Source organism: Aquila chrysaetos, chromosome 2 (assembly GCF_900496995.4).
Source record: "Aquila chrysaetos chrysaetos chromosome 2, bAquChr1.4, whole genome shotgun sequence".
NCBI classification, from domain to species: domain Eukaryota; kingdom Metazoa; phylum Chordata; class Aves; order Accipitriformes; family Accipitridae; genus Aquila; species Aquila chrysaetos.
Window position 1 is genome coordinate 11,905,184 of NC_044005.1, and position 27,341 is coordinate 11,932,524.

Below are 27,341 nucleotides of genomic sequence, written 5' to 3' on the forward strand. Positions count from 1 at the left end.
AAAGGCTGGTACTTGGGGGGTGTTTTTGTTTGTTTTTGAGAAGAAGAGAAGAAGAAATGAAGTAAAAACAGTAAGTAATTTTAAGAAATACATGAAACCTCACAATTTTCAGACTAATTTGTAATTGAGGACCAGTACTGGAAAAAATAAAATCAAGGATCTATTTCTTTTCATAATATATATCCATATCATTAAACCACCTTATATATTAAAAGCAACTGTATGGAAAAACAGCTTTAGCAGAGTATTATAGCCTCTTAAAATTAAATATAGAGATGGTGAGCAATTGTTCAAAAGTTTTGGGGTTAAACCTATTTGTCTATTTCATTTAGTTATTTTTAAGAACGATATTATATGCTAGTTGGAGTAGAAGCCATTCACTTCTATGGGAAAAGTGGATTTAAAGAAATAAAAATATGTGCAGCTTTATTCTCAAATAGAGATGCTATTAAATGACACCTTGCACAGCTTCCTCCTCACCCTTCCTCAGTGAAAGTGCTTGGAAAAAATGAGCTATATTTGCTTCTAGTTCACTTATCCCCACAATACTGCCTACTTCGGAGCTCTCTTGAGTTACTGGTGCTCCAACACAGAATTGATTCTTAATTTCATCTCTACACTGTTTTCCTCATTATTAGTCTAGCACAGAAGTAGCCACGTCATGTGCCAGGGACCCAACTGTTTCTTGGAAGTTGTCTATGCACTGTTCTAAATTCTGCAAGTCTCTTCTGAAAAACCATCCCCCTCCATCCCGATTTTAGAGCCACCTCACCTTATCACATTTACCTGCAGAGTATTGTTCCAATGTTCTCCAAGTCATGGCCTGAAAGGTGTGCTCCCGTTTCTCGTAACAAATTAATCACTTGTACGTGCCTTTATGAAAGGAATAGAAAAAACAGAGAAAGTGTCTTGACCAGTAGGTTTTTCTTCCCCTAAATCCAGCATTACTAATATACACAGTCAGTGAAAGTTCTTATACGATATTTGCCACCGTCACAGAACCAATGAATCTTCTCCAAGGTGACAGATGTAGTAAACAGATCTGCCCTCCCTATCAAAAAATCATTCACACACTAAGCTCATGGAAGTGGTAAGTTCAGCTCTGAAAGGGATGCATCCCTTTCTCTTAAAAGAATTTTTATTTTCTTTATCTTAGTGCTAGCTTAATTTAACGCTTGAAATATCAGTGATTGAAATACACACAAACAGTGAGGACATTTATTACATAGCATCATTCCTGTATTTTACAGAATATAATGCCCATATATATCAGTCTTAAATAAAACTTATGTCTTGGCAATAAGCAATGAATCTTTAGGTTAATGTAGAAGCTAATCAGCTTTTCAGGGCTTCAAAATTATGGTAAGTATTCTTACAAATGTCCCACAAAAGCACATCTTTTCCTAACCCCTTCTTCCCAATACCTTTATTATTTATTTCCACCTGGAGTCTTTAGGAGGTCTTCCTTGTCCTTTCCTTTGAGATAAAGGAACACATAGATACTTAAGCACTACCAGCCAACTCCTATACCTTAGTCAGAAGCTTGAGAAAGTCTATGGAAAAGGCCAGTCCCTAAAGGTACTGTTGTGGGTAGAAAATAACGTGACAGATGAAAAATGTGCAAAATATGTTTTTCACAAGTGACCTAGTGAAAGGCTTGGAACTAGGTTCAAAAAGGAGGTGACAGCGTGCTCCACTGCTAAACAAATGATCTAGTTTACAAATCCAAACACAGGTTTTTTTCTCCAGAAAGAGCATGATGAATAGTTGCATAGTTCCTCTTTTAAGTAAGTTGCTATACCGTAACACTTCAAAATAAAGAGTTAGGCATATCATTGTAATAGGAAATATATGGGCTTTCCCAATCCAGTACCTAAAACCTCATCTGTAGTAATTAAAAATAAAAAAATAAGATCATATACACTTTCTGCTTAATCACTTGCATTTTCTTGGAGGTAGCCATGGGCCTTTCCATTTTAGAACTGGACTAAACTGCTTATCTAATCCCTCTGCCTCTTTTTAGGAAACTCCATCTTGAATGAGAAGTTACTTTGCAGTTATCCATATTAAGCCTATGTAAGCCTATGTTTCATGTAAGATCTTAATTTATAATCTAAACGAAGAACTGTAGAGATGCTATAGGAATCATTTTGCTTTTCCAAACATAGGTTATTTAACCTACCAGACAGATTTTTTAAAATTGTACTTTGTTTCAATTGACAGCCTCAAAAAAAAAAAAAAAACAACCAACAAAAAAACCCCCAACTTTCTCTGTCACAAGTTTTTTCAGTTATCTAAAATATTTTCTCAGGTGGTTCCCTTATGGCATAGCTAGTCATCCACAAGCATCTCCTTGAGCCAGAAAATAATGGCATGGCTTCCTATTTTTCAATCTGTGGTGAAGAATGAATTCCACATGTATGAAATTTTTAGTTCAGTCTTAAGTAGAACAGTAATTAGCTGAAAAGAAATTTGACCTAAAATAGATTAAAGTAGAACATGTTTGTTCACTCAAGCTCACATTGGGTACAGAACTGAACATAGGGACCATGTGCTTACTGTCCAACGACTGCCCTGAAGTATTCCTCATTTCCCACCTTATAGTCGAAATCACAGCATGAAACTAGCGCTTTTTAAACTAAAAGCTATGCTATGGGACAGCACTAAAAGATAAAAGGCAGTAAAGCACGTAATGTTGTGTGGTATCTTCCCTCAATGTGCTCCCCCCTATGAAGTCCACATCTCTGGATTCCAGGGAAGAGCAAGGCTTTTCTTTTCCCCTATTGTAACTATTTACTCCTCACTGGTAGCGAGATTCCCTCCAGAAAGGACTTCGTGTCCCACCTATGCCGCACAGCTATTACTACTCTGAGTGGGACTCTATAAATCTTGGATAGAGACAGATTTGGGGGCATTTACCCCATGTGTTTAATACAGCAAATTTAAATGAGGAAAAAAAAGTGGTTTGAAATAAAATAAAACTTTAAGCATTGAAACGAACAGTGTTTACAATAAATGCTTACAATAAAACATTTCTAAATAGAAGTACAGTGTCCTGATGACTGGGAATCATTCAAAATCATGTTTCTCAGTATGGTGGGAAGAAGAGGAAGTGTTGTATACCACTGCTTAAGGGAAGGGTAAGGGAGAGGAAGAATAGGGACAATTAGTAACATGCAACTTAAAAGTGTTAAATTTAGTACTGTGACTCTGAAGAGCAGATTCGTCCAAGAAAGCAAACTGACTACCTCTCACATTCCCATCACTCAACATAAAAACTATGCGGGAGGTTAAGTTGCACTACAGCTTGTTCCTACTTGCACCCAAACAGTATCTACATTCTGCAGAAACTTAAGCCCTATCCAGTGTACCACTTCTGCTGTCTTGTACCTACCACAAGAGCATTATTCATATTTCAAGAGGCTGGCAGTGAATTTTCTGATACTGTTATGTCTTAGGCACGTGAGAGGTATTTGTCTTTAGAAGTTGTTTCTTTAAGTGCTGGTCTCCTGCAGCTTTACAAAAGCCTCACAACGGTCACAGTTTAGCTGATCTGAAGTTCAGCTGATGTCATGAGCCATGGACTTCTTGGGAACGGTTCAAATGCAATTCCCGTTCTAAGGTGACAGCACAAAACCAAAGAGCAGAGCAACTGCTGGACAATGAAAGTTCAAGATACAGAGGGAATGCCAATATCACCATGTTAGTCTGGGATGCACAGCTGCTTGTCCAGTCTAGCTCCATCTGATAAGCAAAACCATGAGGAGCTATTGTCACCTGTGAACTGTTCATGACTCCCCCTTTTCTTAGTGCGCTCCATTACCAAACTGTAGCTCTTGGTCAGATATAGGCTACACAAACAATGCTATTTTGCATATGTTACTTAAGTTAGCCTTTTGATATTACCACTGTCATTCATCTGCTCTCTGAAGGAAAAAACAAATAGACAAAAAGTATTCCTAGTGTCTCCTCCCTGCTAGATTCCATAATTGATAATGCTGGAGATAAAACCCCCAATGTATACTAATACTTTAAATGATTAATAGCAAAAGAAATGATTCAGTGTGGTCTTCAACATTCACTGCTATGAGCAAAGTTTGAGTTCCAGATAAAGACTTTTACCAGTTCACGAGGGTTCTGGATTCACAGCAATCAAGGTGCTGTACAGTACGTATCATCTTAGGCCTTGACTTGGCAGACACTTATTAAAAGTGAATCAACTTCAAAAGGGATGAATCACACATGTGAAATTAACACGCATGTAAGAGTTTGCAGGATTGGGGCCTTAGGGTGCACACCTTCCACCAACTCTCTTTAAAGAAATGCAGGTGTAATGTATATCCAAACTTGACTGGCTTCATTCTTTTTAATGCTTGCTCCCCTAGCAACCGGAATGATTATGGCAGAATCAGCTTAGTTTCACTTGTTTGGTTTTCTGCATGGTATCAGTGGGAATTTTATGCTCAAATACTCTAAGGATGGGCTTCAGTGCACTTCTGAAGTCAGTGGTAGTTAGATTTTCACTCTGCCTTAGATTTCCTGAAGTAATGTAAATGTAACCTTGCAAAATATCAAGTATTTAAATTCTTATTTACGTGGGAGGTAATTTTACTGCCTCTAATCTGATGTTCTCACAGCACCATATGAGCAACTCCCCATTTTCAACCTTTTACCACTGCTCTACAAGTAAATGGAAGTGCTTTTACTACATAAAATATACACAATTTTTATTCAAGACATTTTCCTGCTTAGAGAGTTTCTGTCATTAAAAAATATTATTCTATTGTTTTGAAAATGAATTATCCCTTGAGGGTACTCTAAGAAATTAAAGGAATGCTACTAATTTTGATCAAGCAACTGGCCTAAATTAACAGTGGTCTGTTCAGCTTCACGCATAAAGTGAATGAGACTACACACAAATTGCAGAGTTACAAATGAAAAAGCGGAAATACAGTAGTTTATTTCTTATTTAGAAAGGGACTCCACATTTTACCATCTAAAGAAACAAAGAAAGTGTCACAAAGTAAAAAAATTTAAAAGACTATCATTGATATAGATCAAGTTGCTGGTCTACCAGCTGACAGTGCTATGTTAAGAAGCTTTTAAGAAGAGACATTACTCCTGATCATCTTTACAAATTATTAAATGGAAAAGAGAAATCTGTCATCATTATATAGGTTTGCATGCTAGGTTAAAAGGCAAGCCACTGAGAAATGTGACAGAAAGACTGGAAGAAAGCTATTTTTAAGATGAGTGGATACTGTACTGCAGTTAAATGGCAATTAAACAAATACTAATTCTCAGAAAATGGGATTAAGCTGATGCAATATTCAGTAAAATTGAGGAAGTTACAATATTAAACAGTTTAAAGCATTGACTGCTCATTAAGATCAGTTTTCTCCCTTCCCTCTCTGCAACTTTGTTCACTGCATCAGGATAATCTGTTCACTTTCAGCATGCAAGTGTTTAATAAATAGAATTTAAATATTTCTGTAGCAGAAATCTTTTTAGTGGATATCTAATGACACACATATACAGCTGTCTGGTCTTTACCATTCTCCTTTATATGCTTATCAGCGTGAAATGCAGTGTGAGTACACAGCAGATCATAAATACACATTTATGAGATTAGTTCTAAGTCAACTCTTCCTCTCATTCAAACAGTAGAAACAAAAAGAGAAACTGAAAATGGTTATGGTGCAGTTTCCTTTTACAATTCCCTATATCAAAATGGGTGTGCAATTTTAAAGAGCTTAAGAGTCATAGTAGGAGTCTAATATAGGAGTGGCAATGCTAAGGAATCCAAACAACAAGCTCATGTGAAATTCCTCAGGCGGTAGATGGGTGCGGTAAAAAAAGTAGGTGCCTGATTTGCAGGAACATCTAATGGTATCTAATGCTTTAGCATTTTCTCACATTGGACCAGAGCCACCTCTATTCAACTGCAGGGTTATTTGTTTGATTTGCTGTTGGGCTTGTTTTTGCTTTAAGACTTTAAGGGTTTGCCACTGAAGGGCTTACATATTCATGAGATAAAGCAACAACTACAAAGCCATAGAGGACCATGCAGTAGATATGGCAATAGCACAGTGTGGCCACACAGGACCTAAAGTCTCAAGTTAATAGAGCTTGCTAAGTTTTCTACATCTGGTCTTTGACACCGAAAAAGCCTTCAAGACATTCCTGCAGCAAATGCAAAACCAGGACTGTCAGACCTCCCACGGAGGTAACTCCAGCCTGACAGACCAGGTGAACTTGTCAACGTTAGAAAGCTGTAGGAATATTTGGGGACAGACATCCATGAAGACCATGAAAATATTATCATTCCAAGCTTCTTTACAGAAAAAAAGCTTCTCTCCTGCCATCATACAGACTGAATTTGAGATAAGGAGCTGAAAGTGGATCAAAGAAACAAGAAGAGATTAGGGCAAGCAGCTTCTAACACGTTAGAAGACCAATGGCTCTATGAATCCCCAAGGCTATATAAACTAAGCGTTTTAAAATTAAATTTTGATAACTGATAACTTTTATATTCTGTGCTACGGCCACTCCTTAGGACTATACAACATGGAAAAGACCAGTAAATTGCACGTCCATAACTGCCATTCAAGAACTGCTGACATCCAGAACAACAGGAAGAGGAAATCCACAAGCAGGCAGAGCCATGCAGCCATCCCATATAATTATGAGTGGGCGGAAGGGAAAAATTAAAAAAACAGTCATCCAGCAAGACACTCAGGAAAGCACTGGTGGAAGGGAAAGATTAAAACATGTCAACCTACCGGTATATTTTGTGCCAATTGAAACAGTCTGGTCTGGATGAGAAAGGGGAGGGCAGAAAGAAAACAGACAGCCCTTGGTCCTGCATTCTCACTTCTGACAGTCAAAAGGAGTGATCAGTTTGGCTCTGTTTTATAAGGAAGCCTCATAACAAAGAGTGGAGTACTGATATTATGGACCAAGTCTAGGCAGGAAGGCAGCAATAAGTTATCTTATGTTAAAACTCTGCATGCATACCAAGTTGTTTGCTTTCATTTCATATTATTTTAAAAAATCTTTTGATTTAGGCTAGTCACATCCTTTGAAATGATGTGTTTGTGTTATTTTAACTGCTGTCATTTACACACAAATGCTGAGACAAAACAAGACCAAACCACAGGGATGGACTTCAAATCCAAAATAATAGAAGGTTTATAAACTCTACGTACAGGGGTGTATAAATTAATTTTGTTACCTGAACTTGATCGCATCCATCAGTGGGGTAGATCCATATCTGTCTCTAGCATAAACAGTTGCACCAGATGTCAACAAATACTCAACCAATGGTAAGTGCCCTTCAGAGGCTGCAATATGAAGTGGAGTTCGGCCATCATAGTCTCCACAGCTCAAGTTCCCACCCTGCAAAAGGACAGATCCTTCACATGCTAGAAAGATAACGGCTGCACTTTAAGTTATTGGTACAACAGTAGATGCATACAACACATTTTAACTCTGCCACCAAAATGTTAAGCTTGTCAAACTTAAAGTCTATCTTGTAGTGTTTTTTTAGCACCAGTAAAGATACTTATTTCACCTTCTGCATGTTCCCCCTCTACACGTATTCTCATTAGAGCCCCTTCAGATACGCACTTTATTGCGGTACACCATACAGCTGCTTTGTGCCTATAGTCCGCTAATTTTACTTGCCTTAGTTTATTTTTTCAATACATATTTATCCTTTCTTGAGGCCCATTACTAAAGTCTCAAGAGTAGGGTAAACCAAGGCAAAGAGGAAGGAAAAAAAAAAAAAAAAGGTGTAGAAGATGATACAGGGAAATGCCTTTTTCTTTTTTCAGGTATAACCCAAGCTAGAGCTATAGGGAGAGCCAAAAATCCTGAATTAGCACTGCACTGTGTTTTGCTTAAATGTAATTTTCAAGTTCTTTTTTTTTTAATCATGACAGATTTACATGCAAAAGCTGGATACTATGAATATGCATAAAGAAAGTTAAACGAAAGAAAGCAGCACAAACCATTTTAAAGTGTTCCAAAGTTAGCAGATAAGAACTTGCATTTTAATCTACCTGTACTTTCACAGTTCAAAAGAAAATGTAAACAGCTGAGAACCAGATAGGGGAAAGAACATACCAGTTTTGAAAGACAAAGACTGAGTAGCCTAGAGACCAATTGTATTGGCCAAAGCACTTTGATTCTAAGACTTAGGTAGTTGCTTCCCAGTCAGCATAGCTTCCTCCCGTCATTTACAGCTCTATTTAAAAATTAATGTTTTGTACAAACTGTTAATTTTACATTACCATTTCTGCTATGGCTCTTAGTGCATCTATGTCACCCAGTTTAGCTGCAGCACAAGCCAAAGGTGGAATTAATGCATCTCTTACAGCTTCTAACTCCTGAGAAACAAACAAAATTAAACATTTAATATCAGCCTCTCCTCTAATGTGATTGATGTCCAAGTCATAAAAACACTGCCCTTTCTTTCAAGTAAAGTTTCCAAATTAGTCATTTGGTTATTTAAAGCTGGTAGCATTTAGTTCTTGGAAGGAAAGAAGTCTCATGTTTATTTTACATTTTGTGGGTCTCACATCCATGAAGATTTATATTCCTCCCTGGCAACACCACAATTACCTGATATCTATATATACCATTTAAGGTGCATGCACTAATTACCATCTCTGTATTGCCATAGTTACACATCAGTCCAGTAAGAGAAACAGCACTAGTAGGAGTTGGAACAGACCATATAGTCCAGTCTCCTCAAGACTGGATCAACTTTATTCATGTGACTCCTCAGATATTTGTATAACCTGTACTTCCAAACCTCCACTGACAAGCCCCATAGGCCCCCTAAATATCCTCCCATTTCTCACGCTTACTAAAGAAGAACCATACATTCAGTATTCATTAGCTACTGAAAATCCCATCTTCCCTGAAACTTAGCCAAGAGAAAAGCAAGTACTTGCATCTTACAACCAATACTGTATTTTCTGATTTTCCAATTGGGAAGGACTAATATTAAACACCACACATTACACTTGTGTACTGCTTCCTTAGTATCAGCCTTCTATGATTTCATGTACAATTAAGCTGTTTTACCCGTTATTATTTAGATTGCTCGAAACTGTCAATCCATTTGACCACAAAAATACAAAGCACTTTTTCATATCATTGATACCCTGAATTAGAGCAACCGTCTGAGGCTTGTTATTGCAACCAGCCAGCCAAGAAAATAAACTCAATATGGGGCTACAAAAGGGGGGGGGGGGGGGTTAATATGTTTTTAATTAAAAACATTTTAATGTTATGCTTGTCATTGTGTCCTTTCTCCCTAACCCAACTGGTTAGCTGGGACACTCAGTACTAAAAAAAAAAATATAATATAAAAGCTCCAATGTTCCATTTTTCTTTCAGCTTTGCTGTTCATCTTTAAGCTAGGTTCATTTAACTGAGTTTACAGCTTTACATGAGGTCAATTGTAAATATTTAAGTGTATACCTCCTTGCTGCTGATACTTAGAGATTTGGCAATCACTTGAATAAACTTGCTATCTCTCAGAGAGATCTTGGCTCCTGTGGGTACAACAGTCATTTCTCCTCTTAGATTTTCACTCAGCATCTGAAAAGCAAGCAATCAAATCCTTTGTTAGCAGAGGAAAAATATGGTAGTAGTCTAATAAAAAAAACCTTAGGATCAAGTTAGAAAATTGTTTGGAGGAATTATGGAAACTAATTGAATGCAGACAAAAGATTAAAGAAATAGTTACTGTCTCATGAAGATTGCAAGTTTAAAAAGACAAAGCAGGGGGGGGGAAGGGACGGGCAAATAAAACTTTCTTCCAAAGCAAAGAAACCAAAATAAGCACATAACAAAACACCCCAATTTTTAGAGCATGCAGACAAAAGTTCCCTAGTGGGATAAGCTGCAGCCTACTTAAAAACACAAAGATAGTGAGTAATTAGCAGAGTGAGGCTGAAGACCAGAATATTCTGAAATGCTGCCTTTTGCCAGCATTCCCAAACCTCAGTACTCCTACACAGACTGTATACGTAGGCCTCAAAACAAAGCCCAGTGCTGCCTGTGGACGGTCATGTATTTCAATGGATTTTCAAACAGCTCCATTAGCCCTGATTTTCTTAAAATTTGGCCATAAAGCCAGCTTTGAATGCAGAGGGTCTACAGTAGTACTAGTCATTCAATATTAAAGCAGGTGCGTAACAGTTTGCAGGATGGGTGCATCCGATATCACCAGGAAAAAAAAAAAACCAAAACAAACCAAAAAAAGGTCAGCCAATTTGCGTGTAGAAAGTGCTTGAATATGGCAATAAAGAAATGAAAATACTCCAAAAGACAGGTTCTGGGAAACCTCGAGAACAGAGAGAGAAGCCAGTCATTAAGAAAAAGCAACTGGTTTCCTCAATTCTGACAATTTTACATACTGGCACTCTTTCACAAAATGTTGCTGATGCAGCTATAAAGCACGTAGTTATTTCAATTAGAATTTTAAAAAGCAGGACTGTGAAAGTTTGCAAGAAACAGATGTGATGTTGGAAGGAGGAATGCCCCAGGTTTACTTATGTCTAGGCATGCCCTTTATTAAAAAAAAAAAAAACTCCAAGCGCTGACAACACTGCAGCCGTCTGCTGGAAGAGTCCCATATGCATGCAACTCAGAGGATACCAACTGCTTTGGCGCACTTTTAGAGTTTGACAGGTTGAGATCATTGCTTTGCACAGGTAACCTTAGCAATTGGCACCTGTGCTAAATGCACCCAGTGCAAAGCCCTATGTGCCTTACTCAGTCCTACCAGCTCTGCAGCCATTTGCATGTGTCTGGGGGCACATTCCTTGCTGCTTTGTGTTGAAAGAGAATCCTAAAATAACCACGCCAGCTTCAGGAGAGCTTCCGTCTCTTGGGAGACTATTGTTTGGTGATATGTTTAGCTGAAGATATTGCCACAGACAACATATTTCCAGGCTTTCTTCTTCTCCTGGTCTCTACCACTCATTCCTGCCCAGGCAATGCAGCATGCTGCTCCCTTAGTTGTGCCAACACAATTGTTTGTGGGTCTGTACAATGAGTCAAATGAGGAAACCGATCCTGCTTAACTCAAAGAAATTGCAAAAGTTATTTTGTTTTTCACACCAGATAAAGGAGGTCCCAGCACCACCACACAAACTGTGTAGCACGTTCCAAAGGGCAGCACATGAGGATGCAGGAGTACCTTGTGTCAGTGGTACCTAAAACGTCCTATCACCAAGTCCTCACCTGAGTAAGTCAGCTATCTCACCTCAGCAAACTGGATCTGAAATTAAGTTTTAACTCACACACCTAGGCAGGAAGCCAGCTAGGAAAGTTTCTCCTGTTCCAGGTCAAATAATCCTCTGTGCAAGAAGATGAAAGTCTGCGTTAAAAAAAACCAAAACCAGTCTAGTATATATATGTTCCAGGGCCAGTGAGTGTACCAAAGAGGCATCAGTGAAGAGCCTGGGTTTCTAAAGTGTATATACACAAACACATGCAATACCACTACTCTTCACACAGTGTTATGTCGCCTGTCAAGCATGTTCTTGCACAGAGTATGTTCCTGCCATCCTCACTGAAGAAACACATAGCTCCTCCTCCTCTCATTTTTCAGAGCCAGGGCTTGCTTTAGCAAACAGCCAAAAGCTCAGAGCCTGAAACTGTTTCTAAGCACAGTAAGTGGTACTTCCAGCTACCCCACTTCTGATCAAAGGTACCCAAATATGTTTGTCTCAACAGCTGCTACTGGTTGGAAGATATTGAGCATGAAATAGTGATCAAATTTGTTTCAGTTTTAATAAAAACAAAACACCATCATAAGATACACATGTGCATGCAGTGCTTAAGTCTAGAAAATGACTCATCATGATGTCATCTCCCAAAGTGTCAGGATTATGATTTCATGGCATACAAGCATAGAAACACATGCATTCCTGCAGACTGCTGCTCCCCTATCTAATTCAGAGCTGTACGTTCCTTGTATAAAAGAAACATGATATGTAACTATACAACTTGAGGAAAAAAGCCTTGGTTAAACACCAATGAAGAGTAAGAACATTGTTAAAGGGGTTATGATTTTAAAATCAGTTACAATTGGTTCTTGGAATAATCCTCTATTTTTTATGCATTTATAAAGTGTACTTCCACTTAGAGAAACAAAATCTAACACTGTCATGAGTAATGCTGTAAAGGAAGAGGCTGTAGGCAATATTTATTTTCAGAATTAGCTTTGTGTGAATGAGTCTTGGATGAAATCTTTTCCACACTAAGATCAATGACAAGATCTTTGCTGACTTCAGTAGGGTTGGGATTCTGTCTCCCATAAGAATTTCCACATATGGGTTTTTAGTACAGAAATGTCCAAGGTAGACTACTACTGTTTAAAGATGGCATTTTTATCACTCGGTTGTGGTCTTCACCTGACTTATGCAGAGAATTCTTTTCTCTCCCAATCTACATACACCCAGTTGCCTAACAGTATTTTCCTTAAGGAAAAAAAAAACCCACATGATGTTCACATTATGGCTTTGGAACCAATTGCTTTTAAATGCAAGAGAGAAGCTCAAGGCATTCAGCTAAGCAGAAGTTAGCACAGTCGATGAGAAAGTTAAAGCCTTTCAAGGTCACACTGAAATATTTACCTGCCTCTTCTCCTCCCAGCTAAGCTTACTCTTGCTGAGTGTGTATGACAGTTTAGTTAGGGCTGCCTCTGGTGTCATATCACCTCCAGGAATTACTCCAACATCAGCGAGAGTCTGAATAAAAAGGAATAATGACTCCAATTAGCATAGCATTCAGAAATACCTGTGTGTACAGAAGATGTACATGAATGATGAGTAGCTACACAGAATACAGTATGCAGCTGTGCCTCCACTCCCTTGCTCCTCCTACTGCCACTGTAATTTTTGTAATTTTAGTTATCAAATACCAATCAAATACTAGAGCCAGCTGAATAAAGACAACTTTTACTTTAAATTCCTTTTCATGCAATAACATTGAAGAATTCAACCAAACGCTTGCCACGGTCACTTACTATGCTAAAAGGGAAAGGTTACAGGTCTGTATCAGCTATCTGCAGAGTTGTCAGATTCCCTTTATTGAAAAGCTGCAGTTACTCTGTTTTAACCCAGTGGCATTTTGAACATTGCCAAGTAGGCTGTTCTCACACAGACATATTTACCATTCTTTTATGGGGCACTGCTTTGGATGAATTCCAGCACTACAGTGTGCTGCTCACAGCAGGAGTGTTTTCAGATCCTTTCAGGCTGCGCTAGCAGTTTATGATTTAGAACGTACAACTAAAATATGTAATTTACACAGTTTTGCCAAGAACAACTGAAAAAGATGACCTTTTTAACTTATCTTTCTAGTAGTTAAAAAAATAAACTATCTGAACCAAAGCAAAGAGCAGAAAGATCTTTGCTGTGGTCAGCAAGCCCTGTAAGCGTACAGTGACCAAGACTGCAAAGACAAAGGAGATTTCAGATCGCTTGTCACTAAATTGTACCTGGGCAAACACTTGGGCTTCTCTAAACCACAGATCATCATCTTTGCCATAATGTGATGCCTCACAGTTAAGCATCTTGCAGCAGTTCTTTACACTGCATTTTAGTTTTAAAAACCTAGTGTATAAACTTCAGATTTGAAACTTGTTGTGGCTTAACTAATATTTTTAGCAAGATACAGAGCCTTAATCAGCTCATTAACCACCTCCGAGAGACCCAGACTAACATTTTTAAAAGTCCCATGGGAAAACATATACAGAGAAGGTGAGAAATACTTTCTGTACTGCGGAGCTAGCCAAAGAAGAGTTATGGCTTTTTTAGTGGGCTTGAGAAAGGGGAGGAGGAAGGGATTTCCCAGCTTCCTTCTTATACCTAAAGTCCCCTCAATTATAAGTTTCTGCTGTGTAGATGGATCAGAGGCCAGATATTCAGTTAATTAAAACAAACACTTCAAGGGAAACCAGGGACTCAGCTGACCCACCTGGCTAGCTTGAATGAGTGAAAAATGGCCTAGCCATATTCAAAGACTTGTGAAAGGTTTTATTTAAAGAAAAATCAAAGTAAAGTTAACATTGCAGCAACTTTGCAGCATTCACCTATGATACTTCCTCCATTGAGCAGTTCCTTATGAAAAGGAGAAGGCAATGAAAGAACAAGGATGAAGTAATTTTGTAGGACTTGGCTCTGTCAGTATTCTCCTCAAAAGATGCCAAGAAAACAGGACAACCTCCATCAATAGATGCTGAAGCAATATAATACATGCTCTATATAAACAGTGGAAGCCAGAAGTGAACATGTTTCCACACAGCCTTCCATGGTTCAGTAAGACCTGAGCAGAATCTTTCAATTCAGCATATCAACAGTCTGGATCAGAGTGCAAAAAGCCATTTTAGAGGTGCCTACTGATCTTTTAACCAGAGCATAGGAAAGGTTTTTTTCTTCCCTCCATACATTTTAGCCATTCATTTCAAGCAGAACACCAAATAAAAGCTAGGCTTCATTTTCATGTTGTTTTTCAAATATAAGTTTGGTGTCTTTTATTGACTTAACTGCTTTCTACCTTCCATGTGAACTGTTCTGTACAATTCATATATTCCTATTGTATTTGCTACAGAGCACGGGATCTTTGCAGAAGTTAATACTTCTCAAAACATCTCCATTAAGTTATGCAAAAGTTTTACCAACACCCAAACGACTGCCCATATCAGAAAATACTGAGTTTGGATACTGAAGAGGTGGAGAGAAACTCTTACAATCTCCTTTCCTTTCTCCTCAAAACAGACTATGTGTTCTTGAAGCAAATATAATCTAAAGCTGTGTCAAAACCAATGTTAAAAGAGGCAGGTTTCAGTACCAGACTAGGAGTATCTAGGTTTGTCTTACAGTTACTGAAGAGGCTGGCTCTGCCAGACAGGTGGTTGCTCCCAACAAAACCAGGTGTCTAAAACAGGGATGAGTCACCCTCTGGCAGTGCTTCTTGGCTATTTAATGGCTAGCCTTTTTATAAAGGCCAGTTAAACCAGCTTCCTTCACACTACCACATGCAACACAAACTCTTATATGGCTTTGAGCTCTTATTAGTCCCAGTGATGTCACGTCTTAATACACAATTAAGAAACTCACTATAAAATGCTCTGAATATTAACAGTCTCTACACAAAGCCTGCTTTAAGCTAGCCTTCATAGTTTAAACACAACTGATTTCCATTCTGCAAGACAGACACTTCCTTACATACTGTTCTCCAATCTCCAATCAAATAAAAACCTGTGATCTGGAATATTGCTTGGATTTGCAGGCTTTCTTGATGTTCTTATGTTGTAGCTAAGTAATTGCTAGCCTATCATATACTACTTTATTTGATCATCTGACCCCTAAGCTAGCTTCTAGCTCAGTGGAATCCCTTTGGAGAGATACTACCAATCTAATGCGAGGTATCCTGGAGTGCTGCACATGACAGGAGCAAGCAATCATTAATTTGGGATTTGAGCTGACTTTTTCAACCATTCAGACTAGGAGTAACAGGGTCTTGTTCGCAGGTACATATTTAAATGCTTCCAGCTTAAGATTTTTCAGATATAGTTATTTTATGAGCAATATCTGGTTTTATACACTGGGACTACTAGCAGCATACAATCAAGTTGTATCAGTGGGATGTTTCTTTTAGACAGCAGTAGAGTCTGAAATCATTGCACAATGCTTACCTGCCCTGTTGCATAGACTGTTTTAACAGACCCTCGTAAGCACTGGGTACAGTTTAGAATGACTACTTTTCGTTTGGCTGCTTTCTTCAGTTCTTCCAGCAAGTCTTCTCTGTTGTTTGGGGCATTGCCACTTCCATAAGTTTCAAGAACGATGCCCTCAATTGGAGGCTGAAGAAACGCTTTTACCTATTTGAAAATAAGACAGGGAAGAGACAAAAGGTGTGTTTAAGTCACATTAAGATTTTCATGCATGGCACAGTTTTTTAAAAATGGTCTATTCCTGTTGTAGTCTTAGAGGCTCTCGTAACTTACAGTCTTCTCATGCCCTTCTGTGCTCCCAATTTGCAGTAACTAGGACTGTAGAATAAGCTTTAAAAACCCAAGAATTTCACTCTCTAGCTTCCTTTAAAATTCCTAGAGGGATAGATTTTAAAATAAACTATTTTCTACAGTCATGACCTCAGTGTGAAAAAGGATGCTATTGTTCAAGTGCCATTAACAGGCTATACTGTTGCACCATGGTGGAACAAAAAGGTAGATTTACACATATGAAATATATGTAGAATTATTAATTGAGACTAGAACCCCCACCCCTGCCCAGATTTGTTACTTTAGCAAAGAGTTTTGTTAACAAATGTCTGCCTAACTAAGAAAGAGAGCGTCTCACCTTTCAGGAAAGAACATTCTAATGAAGCCTAGAGTTTTTTAACTCAAAACCCAATTGATTTAACTCAAGGCAGAAAAAAAAAGGGGCACTAATACATTCTGGGTCAGTTGTTAATGAGGTAGCTATTGTGCCTCATTGTAAGAGAATGCCTAGCAAAGTCCTCTTCTCAGAAAGATGTATTTTAAACAACCTAGATGTTTCCTTGCTGATCACGTATGCTAAATGCAATACGCTGTAAGCCCCCATGAGGCTAACTATGCAGTTGGAGTTTTATTGCAAATATACCACCCCTCTGCCTTTCCATCTGTTCATATTCACCTAAAAAGAATGGTAAGACAATTGAGGAGTGCTGCTTAAACTACTGTATTCAATTTAAGATCGCAACAGCCACAAAAGACTTGTCAATTTAATGGAAGTAGTATTAGACAAAAATTTAAAGACAAATCTACCTAAAACCACAGTTCTGCAAAATAATTTCTAAAAGCAAAAAAAATCCCACTTCTCATTTTCAGCTCTGTATGAATGCTGAGGGTCATGTTAACCATCAGTGTGAGACAAAATGAACCTTAAAAAAGAAGCATGAGTTGTAGAAATAGTTAATCCCCTCCACACACCATATTGTGTATTCTTTGACAAGACATCTATTAATATGCCTCAATATGCAGCAAGAGAGCACTTCCATGGTCACTGTAGCCTGCACCTCTCTAGAAAAGCACACTTAACCTATTTATGAGCCCTGATAAATTAATTTTAAGTTTCAGAGCCCAGCCGGTTCAGACAAAATTTATTTGAAAAGCTTTTATCAATAGTTTATGGCATATGAAAATAGTCTTTGAATGCTCTGATATTCCAAAAAACATTTTTCAGAAGATGACAGATCCTTTCCTTTCCCTCCAAAACCCCGACTACTGCTACAAAGAATGCAGCTTCCCTACTTCAGCTAACTAATCAAGTATATGAGCATCACTTCACCCACTTCCAAAATGAAGTGGTGACACTTACAGCAGCAGCAGTGATTCCTGGGAAGATTCGTAGAAGTCCAACATTCCTGTTCATATTGGTGTGAACTCGAAATTTCTTTTTGGTATTGGCTCTCCACACTGTTTCCCAGTTTACTGTTAAGAGAAAAGGCCTTTTGAATTTAAGACATTATATTAAGTACACTTGTAGCACTTCATACTTAGAACATCATCTGTTTCTTATGTAGGGGATTCATGAAAGACAATGCATTTTGAAAAGAGGAAAGGAAGGCTCTTTCAAGACAGCAGCCATAGCAGCTGATCTAACACACCTTATTTATTAGGTGCCACAAAATATGTCTTCAAGGCCACATCCAGGTGAGGCTCAACTGTGTTATATTTTAGCTTTAATTCCAAAATAGTCTAGGTTGCAAGACATATCGGTATTACTTGTCAATATTTCTAAGTTAGTGCCCTTCAAGGAGATATTTAACACATATGTTTGCTTCAATTTAATAGTATTTTATAGCAAAGACTTCCAAAATTGATATTTTAGTTCAATGACCATTAGCAAACAGGACGATCTATCAGACACAAAGCTGTATACCTCTACTACAACCTCTTCAAAAAAGGTCTGATAGCTGTGAAAAGCATCTGGGTACTAGATCTGATGGGTTCATGATGTTGAACATGCCCTGTTAGTGCCAACTCTGCCCGTTCAGAGTGCTCAGAAAGCCTCAACAAACAGAGCGTCGTGCAGGTCCAGCATAGGTGAGATATTTGCTTGTCACACACTGACCTGAACTTCATTGTTATGTAGTTGGCCTGATACCAGCCTGGATTCATGTTTGGAAAACAGACCTTCATCTTCCCAGACATAAGAGATGACAAATGCAGTTAGTGTTGCCGCTAATCATCTCCAGACTTTATTAGGTAGTTACTAACGATTAAATAAAATAGCAAGGATTCAATTAACTCTGATTATACATTTAGAGCTAGAAGCCAGCTGTTTAACTAATAGTTTGTTTGTGTTGCATTATTAGAAGCCAAGTCATGCATTATTGATTTCAAAATTTTACTACTTTGGTGTAGGAGCACAGCGTTGGTAGCGCTGACGACTCCTACAAGGCAGTGGAAGAGGTTTACCAAACAGCAGCCAACAGCTCAGAGCATCATGCTTCAATGAAAGTTGACCGTGCTGCAAAGCTACCAGTTTCCCCATCATGATTTAAGCTTTTTAAATTTTGCAGAAACTCCCAGGCAGCAAGACAGATAAAAGATCTGCGTGCATAATAGTGACTTGCTCTCAGCCATGCGGAGGGTTACTCACACCAATTACTGTTGCAATCTCTTGCAATCAGCAGACAGCCATTTGCAAAAAAATTCAGAGTACATTTGAAAGCCTGCATTGAAGCCTACTCTATTGACCCATTACCAGAAATACTAAAAACTAAACAATCCATTAAGTCAGGACAGAAAATAGCAGTCACCTATAAGACTTTATGAACTCTCCCTTTCTGTCATGGTGCCCTGTCAGCAACTAGAGCCTCTGTATGTTCTTTCTAAAAACATACCATATGTTTTTAAACAGGTTACAAGCAGTTGGCTTGGCATGATGTTTGTCCAGCCAGCCACACTTCAGCACGTGGATTCCTAATGCCCTGGGAATGGGAGAATAAAAATACACACCATTTCTACAGTTCCCTTCTTTGTGCTAAGCTGACCAGCATCGTTCTGAAACCACCTGGTTGGATTTAGTAGTTAGCCAAGTAGCTCTCAAAGATCTCCATGAACTTTCCAGAGCAAGTTAGAGACCTGCAGGAGGTACATGGGTGAGTGCAGAAAGTCATGCATTTGTTCTGCTTGAGGTTCATAGGCCTGGCTAACCACATCCACTCATGAGCACTGTGCTTTAAGAAGCAGCAGCGTTTAGCAATAAAAACAATCCTTTCAACCGTCTAACACACAGATTAATTCTTTAAAAGCAGCCTTCTCTATAAGAAGGGATGGCAATAAAACTGTATCAGAGCTTTCTTTCCTTTATAGTCCATAAGCTAGGAGTCCCTGCCAAAACTTCACAAATGCATACTACTAAGTTTGGCAACTATTAGCATCCCTAATGCCTGTAATGAACTTGGAAGAATGAACTGAGGAAACCTGCCTTGGCATGGATCACTAAGATACTGCCAAAAGTAGAAGACCAAGGAGAGAGATCAGAGGATAGATTCAGAAGTCAGACCTATACCAGGTCTATACCTGTACTCTTGGAGTACGCTCTACCAAATAACATATCATCGTCAAGATAAATGTAATGCATGCAGACATGGTACAGTGATGTAATTCCAAACTATATTAAAAAAAGAACTAAAGATTGTCCCCGAGTTAACACTCTCTTGGTCATGAACCTCGTCAGCCTACAGAACGTGCTTGGTACTGCAGACTCCACAGATGTTAGTTTTCCATTAGACAAATGAGTCTAAAAGGCAGAACAAAAGGCAAGTGTGATGCAAGAGCCAAAACCAAACAAATATACATAAAAGCCTGACTTCATCTCAGATTTATTCAGAACTGTTTTAAGTGAGGCAGAGTGCCATGCAGGGGAAAAAAAAGTTTAGAACACACCCTTTGCATCCTCCATCTCAAAGATTACATTCCCCCAAAAGGAAGAATATTTATGTCGCATAGCTAAGTTCAAGCATCTTCCTTGTACTGAATAAAGCAGCTGTCTTGCAGCCTGTAGTCATTCCACACAGCAATCTTCTTTTTGTTAAATTAAAAAAAAAATTAAAAAAATAAAAATATCTTAGGAATCACTAACAGTTCTTAAGTAAGAAACTCATATACAAGCAGGTGAAGTACAAAAAGCTGTATATATCAGTGTTTATAGGAGTTTTTTATCCTATGGATAAGAGCGACTAATTAGGGATATTCAGTTTTGGCACAACACAGAAAACAGTAACCTGTTCTGACTTGGATGGGCTGTGCTTGTAGAGTTTAACTGATATAGTGATATAGTGTACTGCATTATGTAAATATGGATACAAAGCTGAGGAACAAATGTGAGCTAGCTACTGGTGTTGCACAGCAGAAAGAAAGTTTTTAAAGCAATGTACATAAAATAAAGAGGTAATGGCTATTTATATACTGTATCCAAAATGGCTTGGGATAGAAAAGATTGCATTATTCAAGGAGACTGCATTCAAGATATTAAAGCCTTTCGTTTATTCTTCCAAACAAAACCATCACATAAATAATACTCTATTTCCAATCTCCCCCTCCCTACCAAACACTACAGCTTTTAAAATTACAGCTCAAAAAATACATCCTTATCTTATTTATGCTCACACACACACAGAGAACTATGGTCATAGGGTTATTACAGAAAAAACTGAAAAAACATCAACCTGACTTAAAAAAAGAAGAGAAGCAGCTCTACACAGTCTAGAAAGCAGCAAAACCCCCCTGTTGTTAAGCAGTGCCTATGCCACAGTGCAGGTTTCAACTTATAATGGGAGAACAGCAACTAAGAGCGACACCTCCCTTAGGAGTGGTGACTGAATGCCGAGTTATGAAATCAAACAAGAAATACAGCTTTTTGTGATTGCAGAGCTCCAGACAAACAGCAATGCTTTCTTCTCATCCTTCTCTGCAGGGCTACAGACGAGCCCTACCATTATATAAGCTGCCCCGGCATTCATTACAATTCATGGCGGCAGCCAAGGGGTGGGGAGTACAGGCCAACCTATGGGTGTAAATTCCTGAAGAAGGCAAACAAACATAGACCCCCTTTTTTGGCAGTTTGTTATAAAACAATTGACACACACCTTTTGAAATGAATATTTAAATTGAATGGTGTCATTGCAAGAATCAACATGCCTACTTATAAGGGGGGGGGGACCAAAAGCACTTCAGTGAAGAGAGCTGGCATTTGCCTTAACACATAAATGACTTGGGCTTTTTACTATAAATAACCAGAACTGCCAACCAAGACACAGACTTGGCCAGTGACGAATAGCTTCTCTCTAATGAGACGGTGGAGAGACAAGCCCAAAAGTGCCTTTTAACCTTCTGGTGCTGCTGTACCACATCTGCATGCACAGTCACACAGGCTCTGTTCATCCCCCTACACAAGTTATGTTTCTCATCATACGGTCCTGTACATGTGCACCACTCCCAGAAGTTACATGCATGTGTGATGAAGAAAGTCCAGCCGTGGTAACAAAGCAAGTTTCATATTTGCTTCAGGACAATGAAGAGCAGAGGAGAGTAATCAGTTATGAAATATACTGAGACTCTTCACACATTTCAAGTGAAGTAGTCCTCTTTGTCTCTCCTGTTTTCAAAATATGGGAGAAATAAGGCAAGGTCTTTTATTTGATAAGCTTTAAGATTTTAGAAATTTTTTTGGTTATTTCTATATTGTCCATTTCATACAGAGATTTCTGATTCTGCTGCAAAAGTATTTCCCATCGGCATTGGGTTTCTTACACATCTCTGGAGTGGGCTAGAATTTTTCACTTCTTACAGGTGTTTCTTGTACTAAATTGAAAGTCTTCAGGAAGCTGACACGCTTGCTCATCTAAAACTGGATAACGGGACTCTTAGGTGTTGCTAACACAGTTAAGGATGTGGCCAAGAACACAGCCAGTTGATGGGATCAGAAATCCACTGGGAGCCTCAACTTAAGAGGGAACAGGGTGAAAAATGGATATCAAAAACAAAGAAGAGAGCTACAGCTAGGTTAGGGAAGGGAAGAGGACTAAGCTTCTCCCTCTCTGGCTCTGAAGTAGATCATTGCTTTTATATGGTATGCCTAGCCTCAAACAGCATGTCCTCTCCTCATCCCTGCATACCAACCCATGATCCCATTACACTCCCCACTCCCTCCATCCTGTCAGGTGTCCCCCTCTGCTTCTCTGGAATTTTCATTCCCAGCTTTGTTAGAACAGGAAAGCCTAAGGAAGAGTTTCTACACATGGTCTACTCCTCCTGGCATCCTCAGGCTGCTCTCCATAACGCTGAAGCAGCAAGAGTCAGCCCTGTCTACAGTCAGCCCTGTCTACAGGACGATTAAGACATATTATACAAAGTAATTTGAAAAAAAAAAGTTAAAAGATGCTAGATTTGTTTGGTTTGTTTTTAAAAGCCCAAGTGGTTCCTTGTCTCCATGAAAGCTTCATATGAGGATTGTACAAGCAAACTCAAGGGAGACAGCAATGTTTCAAACAATTACTTTGGACAAAATAAAGCAGCACTAGTAGATTGCCCATACTATAAACTATGTTTTTTCAAAATGAAACAATCCTTCAATACTGACACCGTCATTTTGGATAAATGATGCTACCCTAACTGGGTAATCAACTGAAACAAATAAAAATAGAGCCTATCACACCATTGGTTTTTAAATCAGAAATCCCCACTGATCTCAATGGGGCATTCTACTGAAAAGATAATGGGACCCAATATGGGCCAAGGGAAGTACTTAATAACTTTATCATTTTTCTACTATAGACAAGGAATCACAAAACAGTTCATTCAAATCCGAGAGAGAAATAGCATGCAATTTGCAGCTTGATTTCATTATTGATCATTCAGTAAATGGAATTTATTTATACCCTATTTGATGCAGTTCATAAAAACCCAAGAAAGAAGATTCTCCCCAATTTACTGCAACAATCAACCGACAGCATTTCTGTTGATTTCAGATACACTGTATTTGACACAGCACAGTAATACAACAGTGGCAGACTCTACCTGAGAGATGTCTTACGGACCACTACAGTATTTCACAGGCTTCCTCAGTTTGTATCTGGCTGCTACAAACAGTGCTTTGATTCTGAAACTTTGTTAACTAACTACCACTCACTAGGTGAAAGGGGTAAGTTTATTTTTCCAAATTGCAGAACGTCTCTCTCTCTAGCAGTAGAAACCATTCAGAATGGCACGCTGCATGGCATAGGGCTAGATCTCCTACTGCCACTAACAGCACCTAGCAAAAGAACTCAGGAACCTCCTCCTATTCCTAGTTTTTTGTAATAATGGAGATTGTCACCAAGTCCTACTCCTTTTTAATATACCTAGCCTATCCAAAAGCAGCTCACATAACATGCTTTATTTTTTAAAACTGTCCTTCAGTATGTTTTTTGGCAACTCCTCATTTGGCTAGATTCCAAACATGTCTCTCTCCTCCCTCTCCAAAGAAAGGCTGCCATTTATCCAAGAACAGACATCAATGTGTTAATGACTTTGCAAATGGGTCCTGAAATCTTCATGTAGTTTTTCCCCTCCTTAAAAAACAGACAGACAGAAATTATAGGGAGCCTGAGTAAGTTTGGGGGAAAAAAAACTTCACACAGCACATACTCTAGGTCTGCTGTTTTCAGTGTGGTTGCAGTTTAGACAGGTCCTAAATATCCAGTAAAACATCTTACACAATGACATGCATCAGAGAATCCATTGAAGCTGCAAGTACTCTGCCATGACTCTTTTGCCTGATTTTGGAGCCCAGCATGGTCATTAATGAGATTAAACTCTTTGTTCTTTCAGTCCTCAGTCCCTCATTTTTATCTTCAGAGCAAGCATTTTCATGACACAGGGGCAACATTCCCTCTGGTTAGTCTGGATCTTTAGTCAAAGTCAGTCTAGCTCACATCTATGTTCAATAGATAAATGCAGTTGAGTCACAAATTCTCAGTCTTACTAATATTTAAACAGTTTCAGAGCAGATAAAGTGGAATCAAGCTACAGGGCTTTGAAAGATATTTGAGTTTAAAAACAGCATTTCAACTACATAGGCACAGATTCTTTTCAGCTAGAGTTCTATTGCATGTGGCATAAATTACAAGGCTTAAAAGATGATGTTGCTTACTTGTAATATCAACCTCAGCATTTGCAAGTGGAGGCAGGTTAGGTGAGGAAAAGGCATTGAAACTCCCAGCATCCACCTTAGTCACCCTATTTCCCCTGTACAGTTTATTATAAAAATACAGGCACACCTGCAAGACAAGTAAAGAAACAGGTCTGTGAATAAGCCAGTAATTAAAAGATTCAGTAGATAAATACTGTAGTCCGTCCTTTATAAAGTGTTTTCTAAATCTTTAAAGCAACTCAGAGGCTAGTAGATGTTTACAACTCTTACTCTTTCAAAAAGAGTTGGCACATCTGTCACACATTGGTTTAAGAATTTAAGAACAAAACAAGTTAAGAGCTAACTAGTTTCGTAATCCTCTCATGAGGCATAGTCTAGGAGACAGCAAATTTCCCTGAGTCCACTTCAGAGATAGAGGAAAGAAACAGTGTGGACTTTTTAATAAGTTCATCAGTTTTATCTAAATTCAGAGTCCAAAACCTTAACAAAAGGCTTGCTGAAAATGAGGATAACTTTCAAAAGAGTTACCACACATAAATAATTAGGTTACTTCAAGTCCTTTAAAATTTGTCAATTGGAATTTGAAGAAAAAAGAGATACCTCAAAGTTGTTATCAGTTATGAAGATCTTGGCCAGTCAGCTATTGTTGTTGTCTTACAAGAACTGGCTTTGGGAGCATGGCAGAAGTGAAATGAGGTGTAACTTGACCAGTTTTCTCCCTGATTTTTGGGCTGCACAGCACCAACATCTTTAAAGGCAGGGTGCTGAGACCATGGAGGTACTTCCATGTCCATTAGGTATATCATCCTCGACACTTCAGTCTTCAGGAACTAGAGCTAGAAGACACTCCTACCAGTTCCAGAGCAACTTTAGAACTTCAGAGTAACTTTCAGTTAAAAAACTGACTGACAAGTGTTTCAGATCCCACATAGTCGCAAGGGAACCTCCAATTTCAAGTCTGCTGCAAGCTACATTTCAGACTTGATAGTCTTTATAGATTGTATACAGGCAAAATGGGACACTAATCCTGAGAAAATGGCACATGCTTTGCCTTGCAAGTGCCTGTTACCTCAGCAGAATCCATTTATCTTTCTGTTTAAGTGCAACTCCTTACTGCCTACCGGATATTTTGAGTATGTAAGTATGTGTCCTGGCTAGAGGGAGAAAAGCAGCTTCTGAGACAGTCTTCACAGGCAAACAGACCTCAGGAATCACGAACTGCCCAGCAAAGAGCAGTGCCCCCAGAAGGTTGGCTCGGCCATCATTCTGCAACTCGTATATGGGCACCTGAAAAGCAGAGAATGAAATTACACCCTGTCCTTTATGTAAAGCCTACACAGCGGAAAAAAAGAGTCCAACTTATGCAATACAAATACATGAATAATTTATGTAACAATGATTTATGACAAATAAAGTTTCCTTCTTCATCCAAACTATTTTAGACTGCAGCAGGTGGCAGGATTTCCCTCTGTGCTTAACAGACTTCTATAATTTAAGTGCTTAAAAGCTAATATAGAGATAATTCTAGTGTGATTAAGCAGATTGAAAGACAGATTCAGGAAAAATATAAAAAATAGAAAGCAGGCATAGTTAAAGTGACTGAGCATGGGAGAAGTGATTGTACAGAGAAAAAGCAACAGCCCCACATTATACAGAATTGCCACTATGGGCTTCACAACAGCTCTCTTGCACCATCTTTCCTCATAGTATAGAAAAACTGAGCCAGCACGTTATTACCAACAGAAAAGGACAAGATTAAAAACAGAAATTTGGTCTGCTGAGCGATGACTTCCATGCCTTTTCAAATTGCCTCTTTATTAACAGAGAGGCAGAGCTCCTTTCAGCAATGAAAAAAAATCACATGCTCCATTGCTAGATCATATGTCAGGCAGATCTCCAAGCAATAAAGCCAAAAAGAAAGTAAAACCTAGAATGTGATGTATCACAACTAGACTGCCCCATGTCAAGACAGTAAGCGGGAGCCTACTCCTTCCTAGACTTTTGTATTTTGACTTCAAATAGACCACATGTGAAAGGGAAGTTATGAGATGGGGGAGGGGAATTTTACGGTGCAATGTTTCAGCTCTCCTTTGTGATTAGAGCTGTATTTTACACTCAAGCAAACTATTCTAGTAAGACAACCCCTCCCCCTCAGACAACATGCAAAGGGCTGATCTCCAGCTAAGAGACTGAAAATTAATAAATGTAGTCTTCAGAGGAAAGGAAACAGACTATGTTAGATGCTTTGTGGAACCGAAATGATCAAAAATGCATCTAATGCTTAGAGATCATTTAAAAAATTATAAAGAATGCAACAATTAACATCAGACAGGATAACAACTGATGAAGTAAAAAGTAATAAGCTTCAGGGCTTTAAAAGAAAAAAAAAAAAAAGACAGCTAAACCAGCAGCCACCTGAGGCTGGAAAGATGCTTCTCATATAAACCGATTAATACACAATGGCCAATGACAGGCTCTTGTATCTTTCTCTGAAGCATCTGGCTCCAGCCATAATGAACTACTGGTCTGATTTGGTACAGAGTTGTAAAGTCATTAATGATAAAATTATGGGGCAGATCCTCAGCTGGTGAGCTTGCCAATTCTCACTAATTTCTATCAGCACTGTGATCATTTACCCTGGCCAGAGGCCTGCCCTGCACTACTAAACTATACAGTAATAATCAGGATACTACCTAGTTTTGCATATAAAAACAAAAAATGAGGCTTCCAACTTCTAATTAAGTCCATTACCTGAGATCCTGTCAGAACAACAGTTTTACCCAGATTCTCACACATGAAAGATAAGGCTGAAGCTGTATAGGCCATGGTATCAGTGCCGTGAAGGATCACAAAACCATCATACTTTTCGTAGTGCTCCTGGAGATGGAGAGATGGTTTTCGCATTTAGAGCAATGCACTGGCATCAGCAAGTGAGATACATATTGCATTACTTTCACTGATGCAAGCAACAACATAATACTTTAAAGGATACTACATGCATAATTCCTCCTAAAGTTATCCTGTGTTCAGTTTAAACACAATTAAGGTTTAATAGGACACTAAGCACTAGAGCCAATAATTCTAATTATGGAACAGTCAAAGAGATTCTTCTATGTATACATA

At 38.6% G+C, this 27,341-nt stretch overlaps 1 protein-coding gene across 3 annotated transcripts in view; it reads right to left on the reverse strand.

Annotated features, from left to right (window-relative positions):
• The window catches only part of ASPG (asparaginase), a 49,306-nt gene that overhangs the window by 8,224 nt on the left and 13,741 nt on the right, over positions 1-27,341 (reverse strand). For 2 of the 3 annotated variants that reach the window (XM_030031524.2, XM_030031509.2), the window contains exons 4-13: positions 26,970-27,095; positions 25,422-25,505; positions 24,219-24,345; positions 17,394-17,506; positions 15,725-15,910; positions 12,660-12,773; positions 9,493-9,612; positions 8,295-8,390; positions 7,235-7,398; positions 787-873 (exon numbers count right to left, since the gene is read on the reverse strand). In XM_030031524.2, coding sequence (XP_029887384.1) covers positions 787-873; positions 7,235-7,398; positions 8,295-8,390; positions 9,493-9,612; positions 12,660-12,773; positions 15,725-15,910; positions 17,394-17,506; positions 24,219-24,345; positions 25,422-25,505; positions 26,970-27,095 — 1,217 coding nt within the window. Of the gene's footprint in view, positions 1-772; positions 874-7,234; positions 7,399-8,294; positions 8,391-9,492; positions 9,613-12,659; positions 12,774-15,724; positions 15,911-17,393; positions 17,507-24,218; positions 24,346-25,421; positions 25,506-26,969; positions 27,096-27,341 lie in introns of all 3 variants that reach the window. The other variant, XM_030031516.2, reaches the window with a different exon arrangement.